The following is a 20,413-nucleotide window of genomic DNA, read 5'->3' as shown; positions in this document are numbered from 1 at the left end:
AGAATTGTTGTAAATATTCCACAGGACAGTCATATAATTGTTGAATTTACATTTAATGAACAGTATTATGCAGCTCTGGGAACATAGGAGGAAGTTGGAGTAAGAGAGAACTTTATGGAGAAAAGCTCACAGGAAAACTGTGCTACCAACTGTGCCACCATGTAACCTTTATTTAAGTGAAACATTTTGTTATTATTATTGAATTTGCACACAAAAGACATTGATAATTTTTAGAAAATATTTTAATATAACTGTTAAAATCTTTCCCCCTTGTGTTGCTCCATTCAACCACCGAACTTTTTTGCTGCAAAGAGTGAGTATAAATGTGTTCTAATTACTATGAAAACCAAAAAATAAAAATAAAATACTGTCATTTTATTTTTAGAAAATATTTTTTATATATACATTTGACTTGTCTCTTGAGCTGATTGTCATGTCAGACTAGGTGAAGACAATTAAAATGTCACAAAATTCACTTAAATGCACATGAAATAAAAACTACCAAAAACAAAACATGAGCCTATCATAAAATAAATTAAAAGGATTTAAGAATAACATTTACACTCTTCAGTTAAACACCCCTTAAGAACACTGAAGGAAAAATACTGGCTCAATTCAAGTGTGGTAAGATTTTATGTTTTTGCAGGGAAAGGTATGGAATAAATTGTTGGAATTTTAATACTTGCTCTCTCTTTGTTTTCTTTTTTGTCACAGTTAAAAGTGAACTTTCCCTCGTCAGTCCCTTCAAAAGCTCCAGAATGCCCACAATAATTGTCTGGCTCTTTTTTGTTTCTTTTTTTGTTTGTGTTTTTTTCTTATTATTGTGTTCTTTCTTTCTTTCTTTCTTCTTTGTCCTGTCAAACTTTTCGGTATAGTGACTCAGTGTCAGATTTCCTGCATTGATTTTGAAACACAGGATGTCACCCTGGGTGTGTCCGAGTGTTGTTGCAGCTCCAGACGTGACAAAGGGACGTGAAGACTCTCGGGATCTGATGATCTTCGCACTTGCTCTGATGACTTACTTGGCAGCTGCTCTGAACAAGATGCTGGAATTTCTGCTGCAGACTAAAATTATATATGGTGCTATTTTGGGACGAGCAGCGTTGCATCACCAGAGGAGGAGCTGAGGAGAACTGAGCTGTAATTCAAGTTTCAGAAGCGCTTTTTTATGATCTCATCCTAAGTGTCCAACAGGTTCAGATAAAACTTTCCAGATTTCTTTTGTTTGGTCCTGGCAGCATTCAGTCCCGCATCGTTGTTTCCTCATCGACTCACGCAGCTCGTGCGGCTCTGCTGACCTTTGCCCTACAACACCTACAAAAAATAAAAAACAAAACTTAAACAAGTTGAGCAAGACCTGGATACGTCTGCTTTACGTTTCTGCACGTCAGGTTTTAAGGATTTCATCATCATCAACGCCATGAAAAAGTCGGAAATCCAGCAGCAGCTCCCAGCTGGCGTCTAACAGTGACGAAATAAAACAAACTGAAACGGGAGAAAATGTTCGACTTTTCACATCAGGAAAACTTTCTGGTTCAAAAACTTTAGTTTTAAACCCGTTTAAAATCTTCTGTTTGAGTTAGTAACTTTTTAGCTGGTCTTATCAGCGCCCCCTGCTGTTCATTTTAATGAACTTCAGCCTTTATCAGATTTGCCCTTATTTCTTCTTTCTAAAAAATATTCACACATAAAAGTACTTCCAAGTAACAAAAACTTTAAAAAATAAATAAACTCACAAAAACACAGCATAATATGGAAGTCTTTATTTTTGTACTATTTCTTGCAGGGTTATTTCCTGAAAACAATAAATTTACATAATTTTCCCTTTTTTTTCCCATGCTCTGTCCAAACAGCACGGCGGATCTGGTTACCTTACAGTATCAGGGAAGATTTGTTCAATAAAATGGGGAACATAAACTATCTGTTCCTGTTTCAAATAAAAATCTCAATTATATCTCGAAGAAAAGATTTTAAAGAGACAGTACAACGCCATACACACAATGTGAGATAAAAATAGAGAGAAAGTGGAAATTAAGATCATTTACTCCTGTTGGAAGTTATTTTTGTTTTTTCTCTTATTAACACGCTCAGGGCTGATCCAAAATTATCTGCGGTCCCAAACAGAATCTCATTAGGGGCCAATTACACACATTTAGTTCTGTTATTTTTTTAATGGTTAAAATCTAATAAAAACCTAAAGTTATGTTTGTCTTTTAAAAAAGGTGAAGAATAAATTAAGACTAATAATAAAAATGGTTTTTAAAACAGAAACTTTGTGTTCAGAATGTTGTGGTGACAAAATGTTACTGCTGAGGAAACTGGCTGTGCTTTATCAAGGGAAATTGGTGGAAAGTTAAGCAGAAGGAAGAAATTTTGAAGAAAAAGTTGTAATATTATGTAATGTTCCTTTTTTCCAAGAAGATGAAGGTTTGTCCATCAATGAAATCCATTGTGTTTATATATGATATAATTTTAAAGACTTTTTTGTTATTAGACACTTAGCTCTTTTTGATGTTTCTCAGGACATATGTGACATGTTTCTGTGATATACTTTCATCTTAGAGGTTTCACAGCTCATCAGCTGTGATCAGTATTTCAGAACCTGTCAGGAATGTCTGAAGAGACAAAAACATAACTAAATGTCTAATAACAAAAGAATCTTTAAGACCAGATAAAATGCTGGTTTGCACTACGACATGTTATTCATAATGACATGTTTGAAATATCTCACTTTGAGTGTGATATATTTAGATTTTAAATAGGATTTTGAATGTTTTCAGTCACATCAAACATCAGTGTGAAACATCAACATCTTTGTCTCGAATAAAATAAATAATGAAAATGTGAAAATGTTCACTGAAAAAAGTGATTTTGGAGAGTGGTAAATATGATATAAAAAATCATGTAAAATTTAATAGATTTTTTGCAGCTCAAGAACACATTTGAAGCTTTTCAAAAACTTTTTTTGGAACTTGATGGGGCAAAACCACTGAAGTATGTCTAATGTATGGCAGTAGACATACATTTCCCCTCTTGGAACAAGAGGGGAAATGTTAGCTTAGTGAGTTATAAAACGGGTTTATTCATTGAAATGTTGTGTGAAGCTGTTGTACTGCACTTTATTCATTTTTTTGATAATTTAGTCTATCATTGCTGCATATAAACAAGGCAGTTCAGTTATTTGTTGTGTATAAATACACCTGCAGATTGCAGATTTGCTCAGTCACTGTTGTTTGAGGCTGAAGAAACACAAGTAAGAGTTTAGATACAAGAAAATCTTCATGTGATTGGGCATCCCTAGCACCTCTGCTCTGATCACCTCACTTCTCCTTTCATTTCTCTTCTCTCCTCACTTCTCCTTTTCTCTGATCTACTCCTTTCTTATTGAGCAGTCTGGATGTCCTAAAATAGGGATATGTTTTATTGTCCAACATTACTGAAACAACATTTGAAGTTGCTAGGTTATGACTCAGGTTCATTATTTGAAATGTTCTGTGACACTGTTGTGCTGCAGTTTATTCTGTGTTTTTGTTTTTGATGACTTTATGGATGATCTGAATGTCTTTTCTGGGGGTAAATCTTACCTTCTCAGAATAAGTAATGGTTATTAACTGATTTTAATTAACCTTTATTTGTAATTATCAGGTATTACCTACTAGCAAACAAGACATAGCTTCACCTAATTTAACTGAGTAAGTAGCTGTTGAATATATACATAAACATGAGGTAAATTTTACCCAACTTCTTTAAGTATTTCATATATTTTTTGTTCAGTTATTTTATACTCAATATATTGTACTGAATTTTCCCCAAAAGAGTCATGCAAATTGTTACCTCAGATTTATTAGGTAAATTCTATAGCTTACTTTTTTCAGTGTAGAAACTTGAGCTTTAAGGCAGGAACTGCAAAAACTTACCAAGTATTTTAGGTCTAGTTTCTCGTGCAAATATCTTAGTACTGTTGAAATAAGACAAAATTAATTTACATGTAACTTTTCAGCAAGATATATTAGTTTCTTTATGTCAATAATTCTTTAATATTGATCTTAAAAAGAAATATTTCACTGATAACTAAACTTTCTCATAAGTGAATCAGATAAACTAGTTCTTTTCCATCATTGTTAAGAACTTATTGACTTAAACAAGTTTTTATTTTGCTGAAAAGTTTATTGTTTTTGTTGTATTTCAAGTGTATTAAGATATTTGCACTGCACTAGACAAAAATACGTGGTAAGATTTTTTGTTTTGCAGCAAAAACCCACAAAATATTGATAACAAAGTACCAGTTGCACTGGCAGATTATTCATTTTTTCCATAGTAGTCAAATAATCTGCCAGTGAAACCAGTAATTTTCCATCAACATTAAGCTGCTATCTTTTCCTAAAAGCTACCCGTAAGTTAGTTTTGTCTTATTTCAAGTTTACGAAGATATTTGCACTAACTAAACCAAAGATACTTGGTAAGATTTTGTACATCGGTATTGCTAATTCGTCTTCATTTGATTTTATCATCATAATTTGCTGCACTTGCAGACATATTTGACTGTATAAAACCAGCTGCAGCAGCAGGTGAGGTCATCGCCATTCCAGGTCAGATGGGGGCCAACTTCCGGTTACCTGGACCGGCTTGTTTTTATTTTTAATTTGCGCGTGTTTCTTCCTCTCCTCCCCCCTTTCTTGGTTCATTTGGGAAAGAGGAAGTCTGGGAGCGTTTCCATTTCCTCATGCTGCCGGTGTTTCCCCCTCCGCTTTTCCCTCCTCCCGTCCAATCAGGTGCAAGCAAGGCGGAGCGCGGTGCAGATTTAAGCTGAGAGTCCGAGCGCAGATTACAACCAGGATTTATCACAGAGATTGAAGCATCTACTTGAGTAAAAGTCTGCAAAAGGACATGGAACTAGCTCAGGTGAGTGATGGGAATCTCTCACCCCCTCCTTCTCCATCATCATCGTCATCATCATCTTTATCCTCCTCCGTCATCCTCCATCATCATCATCATCATCATCCTCACCCTCCCTCTCCTCTCTACAGATCTTCATCCTGGCGCTGTGCGTCGTGTCCGTGACAATGAGACGTTGCTATAATGAGTCCGAACTGATGGGGAAGGCGCAGAAGAAGCTGAAGAACTTCTCACTCCCCCCGGACATGACACCGTCTCCGAACTCTTCCTCTGGCTGCCCGGTGGAGTCCTTCAAGAGCCTGGCCTCCGGGCTCCCGAAAGACCGCTCCATATCTCCCTGGAAATACGAGTGAGTACAGGCTTTAATACAAAGCGCAAAATATTCCTCTTTTTATCCTTATTTATTGTAACTGTGAAGGAAACAAAAGAGAAGCTAATTGAGATTTTTTTAAAAAAAGAGAGAGAAAAGAAAATCCAAACTGGATGTTGACAGACTGATGGAAACTCCAGATGATTTCCCAGTTAGACTTTAACTCAGCAAATTTCCCACTTCCACGCTGATACGATCTTTAATTTCTCTATTTGTGCCTTTTTTCTTTTCTTTTCTTTTTCTTTCTTTTACATCCCTCAGATTAAAATAAGATAAACTTCCTTTTAGCTCGCATAATTGCATTAAATTGTAATAATGATAATAATGATAATAATAATAATAATAATAAGAAGAAGAAGAAGAAGAAGAAGAAGAAGAAGAAGAAGAGGAAGAGGAAGAGGAAGAAGAAGAAGAAAAAGAATTATTATTATTATTATTATTATTATTTTATTATTATTATTATTATTATTATTATTATTATTATTATTACTATTTATTGCTCACTGCTCTGACAATGAATCAATTGTTACTTGACGTCTTAAAGGAACAAAAAAAAAGACAAATTGTCCTACTTTATTAGTTTATATATCATACTAATTGATAGATAAATGTGCTTCTCACTATTATTGAGGATTCAGAGTTCAGATTTAACTTTAACTGGCTGTTTTATTCTTCAGGGGCGTTCTTTGCATTAAAAATGTCCATGGGCAAATCTTTCTCTTATGCCCCCAAAACTCTGCACTTTTCTATATTTATCTTTACATTAATAACTGGAGTAAAAGTGTTAATTTCATTCTTGACTCCTGCTGAAAAGTTAGTTTTGTCTTATTTCAAGTGTATTCAAAATATTTGCACTATTTTGAATACACTTATTTGTATTTTTGGTTTAGTTTATGCCTGGTAAGATGTTGTGGTTTTGCAGTGTATTGTGTATTTTGCTTTAAATCAACATGAGCTATGCTATATTAACACCTTATGTTTACAGTACCTTGATAGTAAGCGTCCAACAAATTTAACCAACAGCAAAGTTGTAAAGAACATATTCTTTATAAAAGTTAAATACTGCTTTAAGAGTAGCTTTAAGAATGAAATAAATATCAAGTTCACCCTTTAAAGTTTGTGTTTAAGTCTGACGGAGTCGTCTTCCTCCATCCACAGGACAGTACGGGACCCTGAGTACTACCCCCAAACATACACCCAGGCTGTGTGCCTTTGCGAGGGTTGCATCATGCCGAACGACACTGGCACGTTGATAGAGGACAAGAGCTACAACTCAGTTAAGGTGAACAGCTCCTGGATGTTCGTGAAGAGGGAAAAATGTCAGAAAGACGGGTACAAGCTGAAGCTGGAGAGACGAGAGGTGACTGTGGGCTGCACCTGCGTCAAGCCGTCCTCGTCGGGCTGACCCCCAATCCCAGCAACTCCTGCGGACTTGGAGCTCATGGTGGCTCCACCTCTATGAGGTTCTGAGGACATATTTATTATCTATTTATTTATCCAAGTTACAATGGGTTGGTCTCTCTTATAACTAGTGTGAAGCTCTGCATAGTGCAGCTAATAGAGGGTATTAAATACCCGATTCTACAACTGATGATGTTTCATCAAAAAAAAGCTATTGTGTGTACTTTTGTTATGTAATAATAATATTTGTTTGAATTATTTATCTTATTTGTTTGCATTGATTTTCATCATGAGACTGGTGGTTTTTTACTGCAGAAGTTTTGTCCCAGTGGGACTTCACAGTTCAGCTTCTTTGAAGCAAAATGAAACAACAAATAAATAAAATGTTGAAACTTAAATTAAAAAGAAAGCAGCCTGTGTGTCTGAATTATTTGATTGATTCATAGTTTTTCAACTATACAAATATACAGATACATGTAGAAAATCAGAAAGTGAAATTCATTCATCACAGTAAAAACACAAAATCTTACCAAGTATTTTTGTTAGTACTCTTGAAATAAAACAAAACTAACTTACAAATAACATTTCAGTCAAATTTAGGAGCTTGTTTGAAGTAAATAATTCCTTAATATTGTGTAAAAAAAAGTAGTTCCTCTGGCAGATTAATTCACTTATGTCATGGGAAAATATGTTATGTAAAATAATCTGCCAGACAAATTAGCTTTAGCAATAAATATGTTCAAATTTAGGGATATACACTGAAAAACACTAAATATCACCGTGTTGGTCTAGTCTCTAGTTCAAATATCGTACGCTTGAAATAAGACAAAACTAGATTCCAAGTTCATTTTTAGCAAGATATAGGAGCTTGTTTTTGGTCAATAATTCCTTAATATTAATAAAAGAAATTACTAGCTGCACTGGCAGATTTTTTCATTCAAGACATTTTCTCCATGTCATAAGTTATAGAAATTATAGAATCACAGTGCTAGAAATAATAAAAGTACATTCATAGAGATGAACATGCTTTTCAGAAACCTGACATTTCTATTTAAAATATAATTTTATTTATCTTATGTAATATTTAACTTTTCTTAGTTAAATATTATATTTAATATATAATATTTCTTCTAGGTTTTATACTCATCTAAGTTACAAGAAATAAATACATATGTGGAGAGGGAGTAGTTTTCTAAATATTAATCATTTGGTTCACAGAAAAGGAGTGAAAAAGTTCACATTTATTGTTGTCACGAGACACAACACACGCACATACACGCTTTTCTTTCAACTTTGGTTTTACCCGCTGTAGTGACTATTTGTCCCCAAAACTTAAATTCAAAAATAAAAAAACTCAAGACTCAAAGGTGATCAAAACAAAAGGTGAATCTAACTCAAATAGTCACCTGATGCACTGTGGATTCTGGTTTACGCAACCCAAAAGATCAAAAGTCGAAATGCAGTTCTTTGGTTGTTTTATTCCATAGTTCAGAGAACAAGGTTACAAACTTCACAGGATTCTGCTTCTCCTGCACCTGTTCTCTGGTTAATAGACTGACTGATGGCTGACTGATGACTATTGACTGATGACTGAAGTGACTGGTAAAAAACCTTGTGACCACCCAGTGCATAATAAGCTACCCACCTATTTATACCGTGAAATACCCACATTCCAACTGAAATTAATTAACTAATTAAGTGAATTCCTAATCAAAGAACTTATTCTAAATAACAAATTAAACAAAAATTCTAATGATAAATCAACTAAAAAAATAAACAAAAAATAAGAATAAACTAAATTTAAATTCTAAGATTTAACTGAAAATGGAGAAATAGCTCCTATACCCGCATTAAAATTTATTTTATACTTATTATCCTCATCCATCACTGCCATGTTTATATATATATATATATATATATATATATATATATATATATATATATATATATATATATATATATATATATATATATATATATATATATATATATATATATATATATATATATATATATATATATATATATATAAACATATTCTGTGGCGGTAGAAATATATGTATTTATTAGTGGTTTAGATAGAAACAGCGCCTTCTACTGTCATAGGCGTAGAATTGTATCCGAATTAGTTGCCTGTTTGGAAATATGTGAACATTTTTTACTTTATTTCGGTTGTCTTGGCCTATGACTTTATTTGTATCATTTAAAACACGAGAATAAACTAAAATATTTTTTAGCAAATGTGTACTCGTCTATTTTTGGCAGCAACCGTCACTGGTGGATGATCAGAACGTAAAATTACGGTTTAGGTCGGAACTAATGAGTTGGTTATCGGACCGTTTTCAGCGTAACACCAGGCGGTGATAAATAAAAGCAGGTTGTTAACCGCTAACCTTAAACTCGGTAAGTTTTGGAGATTAAACAATTAATTCAGCTAATATACAACGGCCGAGTAATTACTCCGAGGTTGTGCATGTTTAGCATCTGAAAGTTAGACGTATGCCCGGTTTTGAGTCGCTGATCTGATAGCATCAAGAAGCTAAAGGAGCTAACATTAGCTTGTGCCTCGCTCCATCTGAACTGAATAAAGATTATCGTTACACACCTTGACAGACGCCACGTTAACACATGTCAGAATCATTCTGAAAGCTTTAATCGGTGTGACGAACTTTCATTTAATAACATTTACCTGAATAGTTTAAACAGAGGCGGTCAAGAACAGGCAAAATCTGGGGGCAAAGCCCATATTCACTGAGGAGTTGTCAAAAATAAGGTTTGTTTTGTCTACAGTTTAAACGAAAACTTGCAAAATAATCACAAAATATTGGCTTAATTTCAAAATACTTATTTGGTATCTTCCTGAATTATTGATTAGACATCAGTACCTATTTAATATTTCCTACAATCATCAGCTAATCCACAGTAATTTAAAGTTTCTTAAAAATAGAGTTGAAATCAAAAGAATTTATAAGACAAGATTTTGTGTACAAGTTTAGATAATAGACTTAGAAGCCTCACATTGAGTATAGCAGACATAATAGTAAAATCCATTGGAATATTGTTTAAGATAAAAAAAATAAAAAAATAAATATAAATGGTTTGTATGTTATATACTCCTTGGGAATTTCTTGTCTGCTATATTGTTCAGAAATATGTAATGTGAATAAAACAAACATTGACACAGTGGTTAGGTTACAAAAGAAAAAATAAGTAGCATATGAACCAGTTAATAAATTTTTTAATTTAATTCTTTAAAATGTATAGAGCTTCCGCATATATAAAAATACCAGAAATAATCTAGAAATCGACAAAGAATACTCTTCCTTGAAACTAAAATGCAGATATTTTGTTATTTCAATAGTTATTTATTACTTTTAATAAAGTAGACCTTCCTCTGGCTAAGTAGAAATATGGTTTATTCAATCTTGCATAAACCTTCTATCTCCTTCTATGTTAATAGAAGGAGAAAGAAATGTATAATGAATGATTGTTCTGGGAAGGTTGCAGTTATCTGCAGTTATCTGCTGCTGCACCCTGCAGCAGCAGATAAAAGGCTGTTTTTGAGAGAACGGTTTAGCAAGATTGGAGCTGTCCCTTTTTGTTCTCAGTAATATTTTCTTTCTCTTCTTTTTTAAAAAATAAAATAAGAAATACATCAGTAAATAAAGTACTAATACATTTAAACAACAACATCCCACGCCAGAGTGGTGCAACAACAAATACAAAAAGCATCCCAAAAACGTAGAAAAAATGTTTAGTTTTTTTCCCTCTTCAGACTTCTTCCTAAAGTTAATCATTTTGATTATATTTTAAATCTCTCTAATGTCCATTATGTTTACATCGTAACATTGCTTCTTTATTTAAAAAAAAATATATAAAAATATCTAATTTCCCTTAAAAATCCGTCACACCCACAGCTAAACGTGTCCCACTGTCTTTAGGGTCGCTCCGATGGCCGGGGGAGAAGCGGCGGGCGTCGACCTCAGCAGGAAGTTCGTGTCTGAGTCGGAGCTCGACGAGAGGAGGAAGAAGAGGCAGGAGGAATGGGAGAAAGTCCGGAAGCCCGACGACCCGGAGGGTGGGAGCGGTGCATCCAGAAGACCCGGATCAGGCCGGCTGCAGCCCGTTTTAACACATGTTTGTGTCTGTGTGCTCACCAGAGGTCCCGGAGGAGGAGTACGACCCCCGCTGCCTTTATGACCGGCTGCAGGAGCAGAAGGAGAAGAAACAGCAGGAATTTGAGGAGCAGTTTAAGTTCAGTAGGTCCATTTATTCCCACTATACTAGAGCATTTTATTGTAAAAGTCCTTAAGTGTGGATAAAAGTATAAAACTTTAAACGGTCACCCCTCATTAATTTCAGGATGGCGGCCATCTTGCCTGCCATTTCTGAGCCTTTATAACTAATTATTGCTATAAAATGTTACCCATTTGGATAACTTTGATGAACTTTATGACTTTGGTCTTCCTATTTATAGAATTTATAAGTAATATGAAGCAAAATCAGCTGCTGAAAATGAGCCATTATCCTCCTACCACTCCCTGTCAACTCCTTCATCTCTTCCGCCATTAGTAATATCCAGTTGTTGGTCACATATTTTGTGTGATGCGACAAAAGTCTGCAGTTTTTACGAAATACAGTTGAAATACAGCTGAAAAACCACCTCATCCTAGATAGAAAAAAACATCTGTTTATCAAAAATGGGAGCTTTTTCAAAATGACCGTATTTCCAATGAGGAAACTTATTTTCATAATTCTAATTTGCATAATTTTAAGGTAAATGGAAACACAGGTACATTCTTAATTGTCAGCCTTAGCTTCTGCTAATTTTGTGTTTAGCGTTAGCATCCAGTAATTTTCTAGTGATTTAGCTTTAACTTAGCTAAGACTCTTGTTTAGCGAGTTAGCTGTTAGTGAACCTAACTTGTACAATAACCATTGTAGATTTTAACGCTAATGGAAATTCTTCATTACAACGATGGCGGCCATTTTGAAAAGTGTCCTCCAGAAAAAGGAAACATATCGGATTTATATGTTTTAAAATGTGTAAGCTTTGATTTGGCACTAAACAAAAATAATTGGTAGACAGTGAAACTATGTTTTTGGTCAGGTCTTTCCTCCACTGGCAATAACTACTGCTGATTTAAGGTTTGTTAGAATTAAGAAAATTATTTCCATTTGCTAAACACCAGAAAATTTGGCGATAAAATTTTTCTTTGTAATTTTGTTTTTCAATTTAACTTGAGCAGGAAGGTAATTTACCTTAACATATATTTGGATTGTTTCAATGTAATTAATATTTAGTATTACTAATTTTTCAATTATTTATTAATCTGTGTAATTGAAATAAAGGTTGGCACTTATAGATCATAAAACAACATTAAGGATTTTTTTGTTAAATTAATGTTTTGTTTTTGGACCAATCAAGTGTAAAAGGTGTGAGAGACATTTCAAAACATATCATTTGTTTTATTTTAGTTTACATTGTCCCTGCTGTAGAATACAGAATAATATCATACTACAGTCACAGTAATGGTAATAAATGAATGAATAAATGAATAAGTGAATTGAAACTGTATGTTTTTAGTTTATGTATATTGTTTTTATCTCCAAAGTGCGGTGCTGTAAAGTTTGAAAACTTACCTTGAAAATGCCTGAAAAATGTTTGATTTTTACTGTTGGAAAGGTGAACAAATGCTGTAGACAGAGGTCACTATTCGTTTTTGGATGTCTCAGATTAATGCCGTTTCTGTCTTGCCGTACGCTGACAGGAAACATGGTGAGGGGACTGGACGAGGACGAGACCAGTTTCCTGGACGAGGTTTCCCGGCAGCAGGTCCTGGTGGAGAAGCAACGCAGAGACGAGGAGAAGCAGGAGCTGTTGGAATACCGAATATCCTTCACAGATTTAACTCTTTTTTATCATTATTAACAGTATTATTCATCACTTTGTGATTTTAAAGTTGCAGGATTTGCAAATAGATTCAGTTGTTTGCAAAACGTCTTCCTACTGACAATAATTTGATGCTGATGTGTTAAAAAATAAGTATTCCTATTTGTAAAACCAATATCTATCATTTCTCAAAATGCTGAACAATCCTCATTTTATTCTCATATTTCAGCCTTTTCTATCGTACAATTACGATTCTTTTTGCATCATTACGCCTTTTGCTGTTGTAATATTATGACATTCTCAAATTATCCTGATTTATTCTCATATTTTTTCAACCTTATTCTCATAACACTGTTATATTTTTTAATATTGTAGTAATTTGGTGTTTTTACGACTTTTTATCTTGATTATTCTCATATTCCAACTTTATTTTAGTATAATTACCACTTTTTTACTTCTATTATCACAACATTATGCTCGTATTTTAACAACTTTATTCTCTTTAATTGTGACTTCATTCTTGTAATTTTATTACTTATATCTCATACTACTTTTTTGTCGTAAAATTATGACTTTTATTGTCATAAACCTTCATCTCAAAATATTAGAAAATTATAAAAAACCTTATACATAATTTTTTTATTTCAGTAACTTAAACTTGTATATTATTTATATTTGTCACACAAAGTTAGATATTTCCAGCCTTTATTATTATTTTTAAACTTTTTAATTATTATAAATTAGGGATAGTGAAAGTCTAAAGTTATATTTCAAAAAATTTAAATATTGAGAAAAAGTTAAATATGTGGACCTCGTGGTGTCACAACCTAATCAGTTAATTAAATCTTTAATTAAAATGCTTTTTGCTCCTTTAAATGTTCTCAATCTGCCTCAGCTGTCTGCTGAAGAAGTCACAATAGTTCATCACGAAAAAAGCCTGCATACAGAATATCCAGGAATATTCACAGAAGGTTTAGTGGAAGGAAAAAGTTTAACCTGAAATTTTAAATTTTAAACGTGTTGATTAAATTTGATCCATCCCCGTTTGATCTCCCTAACTGTCCACCATCACAGCGCTTTGGTCAAACAAGCATCAGCATCCGCGGAGAGTCGGAGAGAATCAGAAAAAAAGGCGGGGCCTAAACAGACGGGGGCGGAGCCAAAGACCAGCCACCTGTCTCAGGCTCATTTATTAGTGGGAGCTGTGAAGAGGCGCAGGTACGAAGTTCTTCAGTGGTTTTACTGAAACATGGAAATTACTCATGGAAAATAGAAAACTGAGAGTGGAAAAGATTTTGCTTCTTAATATTCATTTCTTACTGTTTTAATAGATTTCAAAAGTCTGGATTTCAAAAGATAAATGAACATATGAAGGGAAAAGGGAACTGGATTTCAACTGCTTTCCATTTTTCTTTGTGAATAATCCTGTTTTAAAATTTCAAAAATGTTCACGATTCAAATTCCAGTAAAGATAATTTGAACAGGATTTTCCATAATTTTCCATGATAAATTAGTCCCAGAGTTTCTCCTTGGGGTGTGGGGGCTTCTTTTTTTCCTCTTTCCCCTTATATTTCTTACTTTTTCTTTGTTTCTTTGTTTGTTTGTTTGTTTGTTTCTTTCCTTCTTTCTTTCTTTCGTTCCCCAAAATTGTGTCAAACTGGGTTTTTCTTTGCGTTCTTTAAAGTCTTTTTTTGTGATGAGTGTTTTTGGAAACCATTTCTGAAGCTTCTCCTCTTCTTTCCTCTCAGCTCCTCGCAGTCGTCAGACGGCGGCAAGAAGCCGAGGGTGGAGAACGCGAGAGGAATTGGAGACAGACTCGCAGGTGGGCATCGGTCTGAAACGGAAAAATATATGTTTTGGTTTTTAGCAGCAAAGATGCAGAAGAAGAAACCTTTCGGAAGAAAAGACACGATGACTCAGATTTGAAAAAGGAAGGATGATCTAAGAAAGGAGACGAGAAAAGAAGGAAACTAGTTTTCGTATCGTTCTCTGGTAAAAACGATAAAATGTTCACTAAAAACCTCAAATGAAAGAAAGAATGTGTTGTTTTCATCAAAACATTGTAGATATTTTGTGTCTAAATGAAACTTTTTCTTCAAATTTCCTGTTTTTATCAATCTTTTTGAAGTAAACGGCGGCGCTGATTGTGACTGTTTTCCTATCCAGAGGAGGATGGAGGCAGCAGGGAAGCTGAGGACCGCCGAGCCGTTCCCGGCCTCACGGTGAAGACGCCGCCGTCGGCCGCCCACGGCATGTTGCACCTGCCGTCGGCGGCCGTGTGCGTCGGCGTCTTACCGGGGCTGTCTGCGTACTCTGGCAGCAGCGACTCTGACAGCAGCTCGGACAGCGAAGGTAGCGTGGACGCAATCATGTCGCCGTATCCGCGGCACAACAGGGCCTACAGATAGACACACACTCACCCACCCACCCACAGAAACACTAAGCGAAGCGCTCAGCTGCAGCTCCATAGCCGCACATCACTGTAAAAGTCCTTCAACTGTGGATACAAGCATTAAAATTTGCTTTCAGCAGGTAAATGGCAGCCATCTTGAGCTATCAAGATGGGTACCATTATTTAATATTTGCAAATTTAGTGCAAAAATAAAATTTCCTTGATGAGCACCTTAAAAAACGGCAGCCATGTTAAATTTTTCAAGATGGCTGCCGTTATTAGATATTTGCAAATTCTCCTTAATGACCGTCTTGAAAATTTGCAGCCATCTTTAATTTTCCAGTGGCTGCTGTTGTTTATTTTTCTCTCCAAGAATTAATCCGCTGGGATTAACTGTGCCAGTTCAGGTTCTTGTATCTGCATGTGAAAGATTTTGCTGAAATCTTGAGTTACCTGCTGCAGCTTGTAGAGGTGTTCACTCCGTTCCTCTCCCAGCTGTGAGTTTAACTGTTTCTCTTTGTCTCCAGACAAAGTTCAGCCCTAAATCTCTGCCTGTGCATCATTTCATGTTTTTTCGTCAACATGGCTCTGAAATGTGACTCCTTCCCTCGATCACGTCTCACGCAGTTTAAGCCGACCCCCCTGACCACAGCGACTGCAGGCTGTGCTATTGGCTGAGGGAACAGAGACTGACAGCTGTGGAGCGAAGAAGAGAGGCCGCTTTAGGACTCACTGTAGGATTTTACGTTTGATGTGTTTTATCATCAGAGGAAACTGCTTTCTGTCTCAGATGTTGAAATATTCTGTGTTACGGACAGATTTGTGAGAGTGTGACAGAATAACGGCGCTCCCTGAAACTGTCGTATTGTAATAAACTGATTTATCGATCGGCAACGAATCAATCGGATGGTTTTTTTAATTAATTTCAGGATTTGAGGTTAATTTTCTGCACAGATTCAGTCACAAAAAATGAAAACAGGAAAATTTTCAAATGATTTTGTTTTCTGGTTATTTAATTTATTAGATTAGTAGTGTTTGTCTTTTTTTTGTTGCTTTATGTCCGTCGTTCTTTGCTTTTTGCTCGTTGTGTCCTACCGCCTTTACTTCCCTTCCTTATGCCCTTTCTTCTATCCTTGCTTCCTTCAGTCCTTCTTTCCCTCCTTGTGTCTCCAGAGACTTAATCATAAAATCAGATTAAATATTAAAGGACCAACAGTGAGATTAATCAGTGTATTTATCGCCTAGCGCCACATTGAAGGTAATAAAGCTCTTAGTCTACATCTGATCATTGCACAATAATCAGGAAACTTTTTTTTAAATATGATGCTGCCTGTAAAAACATATTAAAGCTGCTTTTATTCTTTAATAAACATTAACATTTTTTTAAACTCTGGTACAGAGAACCCACACAGAACTGCATTTCCTGATGCATCTGAAACATTTCTTTTAAAACACGTACAGCAGGAAAAACGTACAAAACCATCAAATCTCCAAGATAAAGAGAAAAAATTCTCAACTTTGGTAAACTATGGTACGCCGTTTGTAAAGTTACATAATGAAAAATTAACAGCTATAATTTGGTTTATTTGTCCTGCCAGAGAAATAAAATGTGGGTGTTCAATCTTCTAAGTCATGTTTTAGCCATATTAGTAATACTTTTATAAATGTCAAAGCTCCAAACTAAATATTTAACTTGACATCTAAATATTTGCGAAATGTTTAGCTTTCAAGTTAAATATTAATTTCAATAAATATTCAAACTAAATATTGAGTTTGTGAATTCAACATTTAGTTGGGCAGCTAAATAGTTAGAAAACAAATTTTTGTTTTACAAAAGTCAGAAAACCAAGTTAGTTGGGAACCAAATATTTGGCTTAAAAACTAAATATTTGGTTCCAAACTAAATATTTATTTTAAAACTAAATATTTATCTTCCAAATTCAATATTTATTGCCAATCTAAATATTTTAAATTAAAAGTGAAATATTTAGTTTTAAAACTATTGCAAAAATATTTAATTCAAAAAGTAAATATTTTACTTCCAAAATATTTTGTTCCAACAAAAATATTTCATTAAATCTTTAAGCTAAATATTTAGTTGGAAAGCTACTTTTAAGCTCATACTAAAACATTTATTTGGGAACTAAATATTTAAATTAAAAGCATAATATTTAGTTTGGAAGGTAAATATTTGGACATTTATAAACATGAATAAAATGGTGGAAACATGACTTAAAAAGTTACCCACAGTTTTTCCCTCTGGCTAAGTAAACCAAAACATTGCTGTTAATTTCTTATTATGTAATCTTACAAACGGCGCTCCATACAAAACATGGAACCAGGTGTGTCCTTCTATGAATATTGGACTTTTTGGGAAATAAACATGGCAACGCAAGTCCAATCAGTCGACGCTCTGTGGATCTTCCGTTGGTTTTGGAGTCAACAGATACCGCAGAGCCCAGTGTAGCAGAGACGCAGCCACTCGGAACTGGCTGAAGGCCTGGAGGTTCTGACCCGACACTCTGTATTTGTAGGAGAACGGTTTGCCGTCGCCATGAGTGCCTCGGGTCATTTTCGGGGGGGGTCCGGTCTGTTTTGGACTGTCCTCGTTTCTGGAAAATCCAATCTGGGAGTCAAAGAGCCAAGATGGCGGACTCCCACTGACTTCTTCCTCCTCTTCTTGTTGTTCCGCTTCGCATCGCTTCCTCTTGGGCTTCCTGTAGCTTCCCGGAACGGTGTCGGTTCCGTCTGAGGCAGGAGGTTCTGGTAGACTCACGGTGGCTGATGAAGAGCTCGGTGGGAAGCTGGCGGCGGGTTGGTTTTGATAAGGAGGGAGGAGGCTGGGAACCGGAAGCCGGGTGCTGGTTACCACGGCAACAGAGTCCAGTTTCGGGGTGGACTCCGGGGACGAGTCGGAGGTGGAAGGGCTGATTCCCAGAGGGGGGAACATGTCCCAGGGGTTGGTGGAAAGCAAGGCGGTTGGGTCCGGGAAAGGAGCGACGTCCTCCATCAAAGGAGGGAAATGCTCACCTGCATTTCCCGCATCTCCCGCATTCTGAACTGGATCGCCACCTGCAGGAGGGACACGGTAAGTACTTTCTCAGGTTTGCAGACACAGTATAGCACCCAATGGGGAGTTTGAATGCAAAAACAGCTGTCAGATACTATGAAGCGATATTAGGAACAAGCTAAAAATAATAACGAAATAAATACAAAAATAAACTTGTACAGAATAAAGTCGTAATATTACGATAATAAAGTGACTTTATTCTGTAATACTATTTTTATTATTTCAACTTTATACTGGTAATATCACCTTATTCTCATATTTATTCTTGGAATCTTTTGACCTTATTTTTGTAATTTTTCTTTTTATATTTTATTTTTCCTTAGTATGGTTCTCATACTCTAACAAAAGGATGAGAGCCACAGAATTATGACTTTCTCAAAGAATTATGACTTTTGATCTCAGAAGATTAAAGAAATAATTGTGATTTATTATTATTATTATTTTACTTCAGTGGTCCTAATCATGTTCCAAACTACTTTTTTGATATTCCACTGTTGTTTGGCGCCCTTTTTACCCTGGCGCCCCTATGGGTCTACAGTGCGATACTGACCTGCGGGATCGGTTATCTGCCACGCCACATCCTCCACAGGGCAAGCTTGTTCCCTGCTCTCATCCGGAATGAGAAGCAGCTTCGCCGGGACACTGAAGCTCGGTTCCCCCTTGTACCTGACCCGGTCCAGGTCCCACCTGGTGCAGCTCGGAGGCGGGGTGTGAGTAGAGGTGGAGGGTCGGGGGTTCCTCAGAGCCAGCAGTCTCTCCCGGATGTCCCGCAGCAGCGTCTGCAGGCAGTCGTGCTGCCACTCTCCTAGCAATTCGGACAGGTCCAGTCCGGCCTGGCTCCGCTGGGAGTCCTCCTGACCAAGAAGGGACCTCCAGGTTCTGCAGATCTTCATCCGGACCGCGGCCGAGCTGGTGCAGCAAGGCGTGTTGTCTTTAACCGGACCCGCCGCGGTGGTGGCCAGCTCCCCCACTGACAGGAAGAACCGGCTCTTGGTCTGTTCCGGGTCCATGTGGAACCGGAGCCGGTAGTCCTGCAGACACACAGTGGTGTTCAGGAGGCTGCTGAAGCACTCCCGGTCCTCCTTCTCCTGGAGCTGCTCCCAGCCGGAGGCGGTGAGCACAGCCGGGATCTTGAGCTCTCCGTCTGACAGGAAGAGCAGCCCCGTCGGGCCATCGGAGCCCCGAGCCTGGGACTGGGTCATCTGACCCACCCCGATGACATGAGCCCTCAGCTGGCTGCCCGACTCATCCCCGGTCCCGTAGCTAAGGATCAGATTCTCGATCCAGGGAGTCAGTTTGCTCCAGGGCGGCATTTGCGGAGTTTGTTTTCAGCTTGACGGAGTGCGCCTGCGATTAGCATCCGACAGGAAACTAAGTACATAAAATAGGTTCCTCCATAATAACTTGTTCAAAAAGCTTTTTTCAAAACCTTCATGTACTTTTACATCAGTTTACAAACAAAACAAGGCAACAATATTAATACAAAGTTTCAAATTTTACAGAGTTGCATATATTCAAAAATAATATAGAATAATGTTACACAGAACCGAATACGGAGGTTTACCACAAATCAAAGTTATTAATCAAACTACAAAGTTGTTGAGCAGATTTACTTTGAACCAAAATCAACTTAGAACATTTTTCCATTGACATAAATTTGGATTAAGTTTTAAAAGTCTGCATTTATGAACGACAAAAAAAACTTTCCAAGTATAAAGTTACTTGTTCGCATAAGTGAAGAGTGAAGACAAAACAATATGTGGACAATGCAATGCATTACATATAATTTATCCGGGTGGGGGTTTTCAGGAAATGTAAATATTTTCTTTTGTGTTTTTCTTAAATGGCTACTGCTACATACTGCAAAAATAAATACATTGGTTTAATAGAAGTAAAAATAATTAAAAAAATAATTAAATATAAATTTTGTAAGATAATAATAAAAAGATCTATAAATAAAAGTGTACCAATGTAGCTGCTACTATACTGTGAATGGAGGTTCTGCTGGATAATATGACAGAGCTAGATGTGGAGCACAAAATAAGACTGGGTTCATCTCAGTATTTGACAGAATACCGGGAAGATTTTTGCTTTTATTTTCCTTGCAAGTTTCTTTAACATTGTAATTGCCTCTTTAAATAATGGATTAATAAATCGAAGTCACGAATGACTGTCTGCTGCTGTATTTGTTTACTTTTTTACATAAAGCTTATTGGTGGGACGCTATTACCTGAACTCTTTCCGCCCAGTTCAGGAGACGTTCATGAATCCAAGACAACTGCATTACACGAAGTTGTAGACGCATTTTTATACAAATTTCCCACCAATTATTAGTATAAATGAGTAGCTTTGTTAAATATTTATATATGTTGATAAATACACATTTAATTT

At 35.9% G+C, this 20,413-nt stretch overlaps 3 protein-coding genes across 5 annotated transcripts; 2 read left to right on the top strand and 1 right to left on the bottom strand.

Moving 5' to 3' along the window:
* Positions 1 to 4,726: 4,726 nt before the first annotated feature.
* Positions 4,727 to 7,076, top strand: il17c (interleukin 17c). Its single transcript, XM_014993234.2, has 3 exons — positions 4,727 to 4,902; positions 5,028 to 5,245; positions 6,425 to 7,076. Exons 1-3 carry the CDS (start codon positions 4,888 to 4,890, stop codon positions 6,669 to 6,671), a joined length of 480 nt encoding a protein of 159 aa, XP_014848720.1. The 5' UTR covers positions 4,727 to 4,887; the 3' UTR covers positions 6,672 to 7,076.
* A 1,916-nt stretch (positions 7,077 to 8,992) lies between these two features.
* On the top strand, positions 8,993 to 15,846 carry psme3ip1 (proteasome activator subunit 3 interacting protein 1). 3 transcript variants are annotated; one of them, XR_015763008.1, is made up of 8 exons: positions 8,993 to 9,070; positions 10,609 to 10,745; positions 10,828 to 10,926; positions 12,439 to 12,561; positions 13,634 to 13,778; positions 14,309 to 14,382; positions 14,689 to 14,912; positions 15,580 to 15,846. XR_015763008.1 is itself a non-coding variant. In XM_088006145.1 (8 exons), exons 2-8 carry the CDS (start codon positions 10,619 to 10,621, stop codon positions 15,582 to 15,584), a joined length of 759 nt encoding a protein of 252 aa, XP_087862271.1. In that variant the 5' UTR covers positions 8,993 to 9,070; positions 10,609 to 10,618; the 3' UTR covers positions 15,585 to 15,846. The 3 variants fall into 3 exon arrangements, 2 of the variants coding, with proteins under 2 accessions (XP_087862271.1, XP_087862270.1); XM_088006145.1 differs by having other exon boundaries at positions 14,727 to 14,912; XM_088006144.1 differs by having other exon boundaries at positions 14,727 to 15,846.
* Positions 15,847 to 16,285: 439 nt separating this feature from the next.
* Positions 16,286 to 19,711, bottom strand: acd (ACD shelterin complex subunit and telomerase recruitment factor). The gene is made up of 2 exons (XM_014993247.2): positions 18,573 to 19,711; positions 16,286 to 18,024 (listed from the first exon to the last, which is right to left on the bottom strand). The coding sequence occupies exons 1-2, from the start codon at positions 19,333 to 19,335 to the stop codon at positions 17,354 to 17,356; spliced, it is 1,434 nt and encodes a 477-aa protein (XP_014848733.2). The 5' UTR covers positions 19,336 to 19,711; the 3' UTR covers positions 16,286 to 17,353.
* Positions 19,712 to 20,413: the final 702 nt, after the last annotated feature.

Source organism: Poecilia mexicana, unplaced genomic scaffold, assembly GCF_051168715.1.
Source record: "Poecilia mexicana isolate PSO_F unplaced genomic scaffold, ASM5116871v1 scaffold_6, whole genome shotgun sequence".
In the NCBI taxonomy this organism is placed as follows: domain Eukaryota; kingdom Metazoa; phylum Chordata; class Actinopteri; order Cyprinodontiformes; family Poeciliidae; genus Poecilia; species Poecilia mexicana.
The sequence above is the reverse complement of the archived record's forward strand: the minus strand, read 5'-3'. Positions and strand labels throughout refer to the sequence as shown.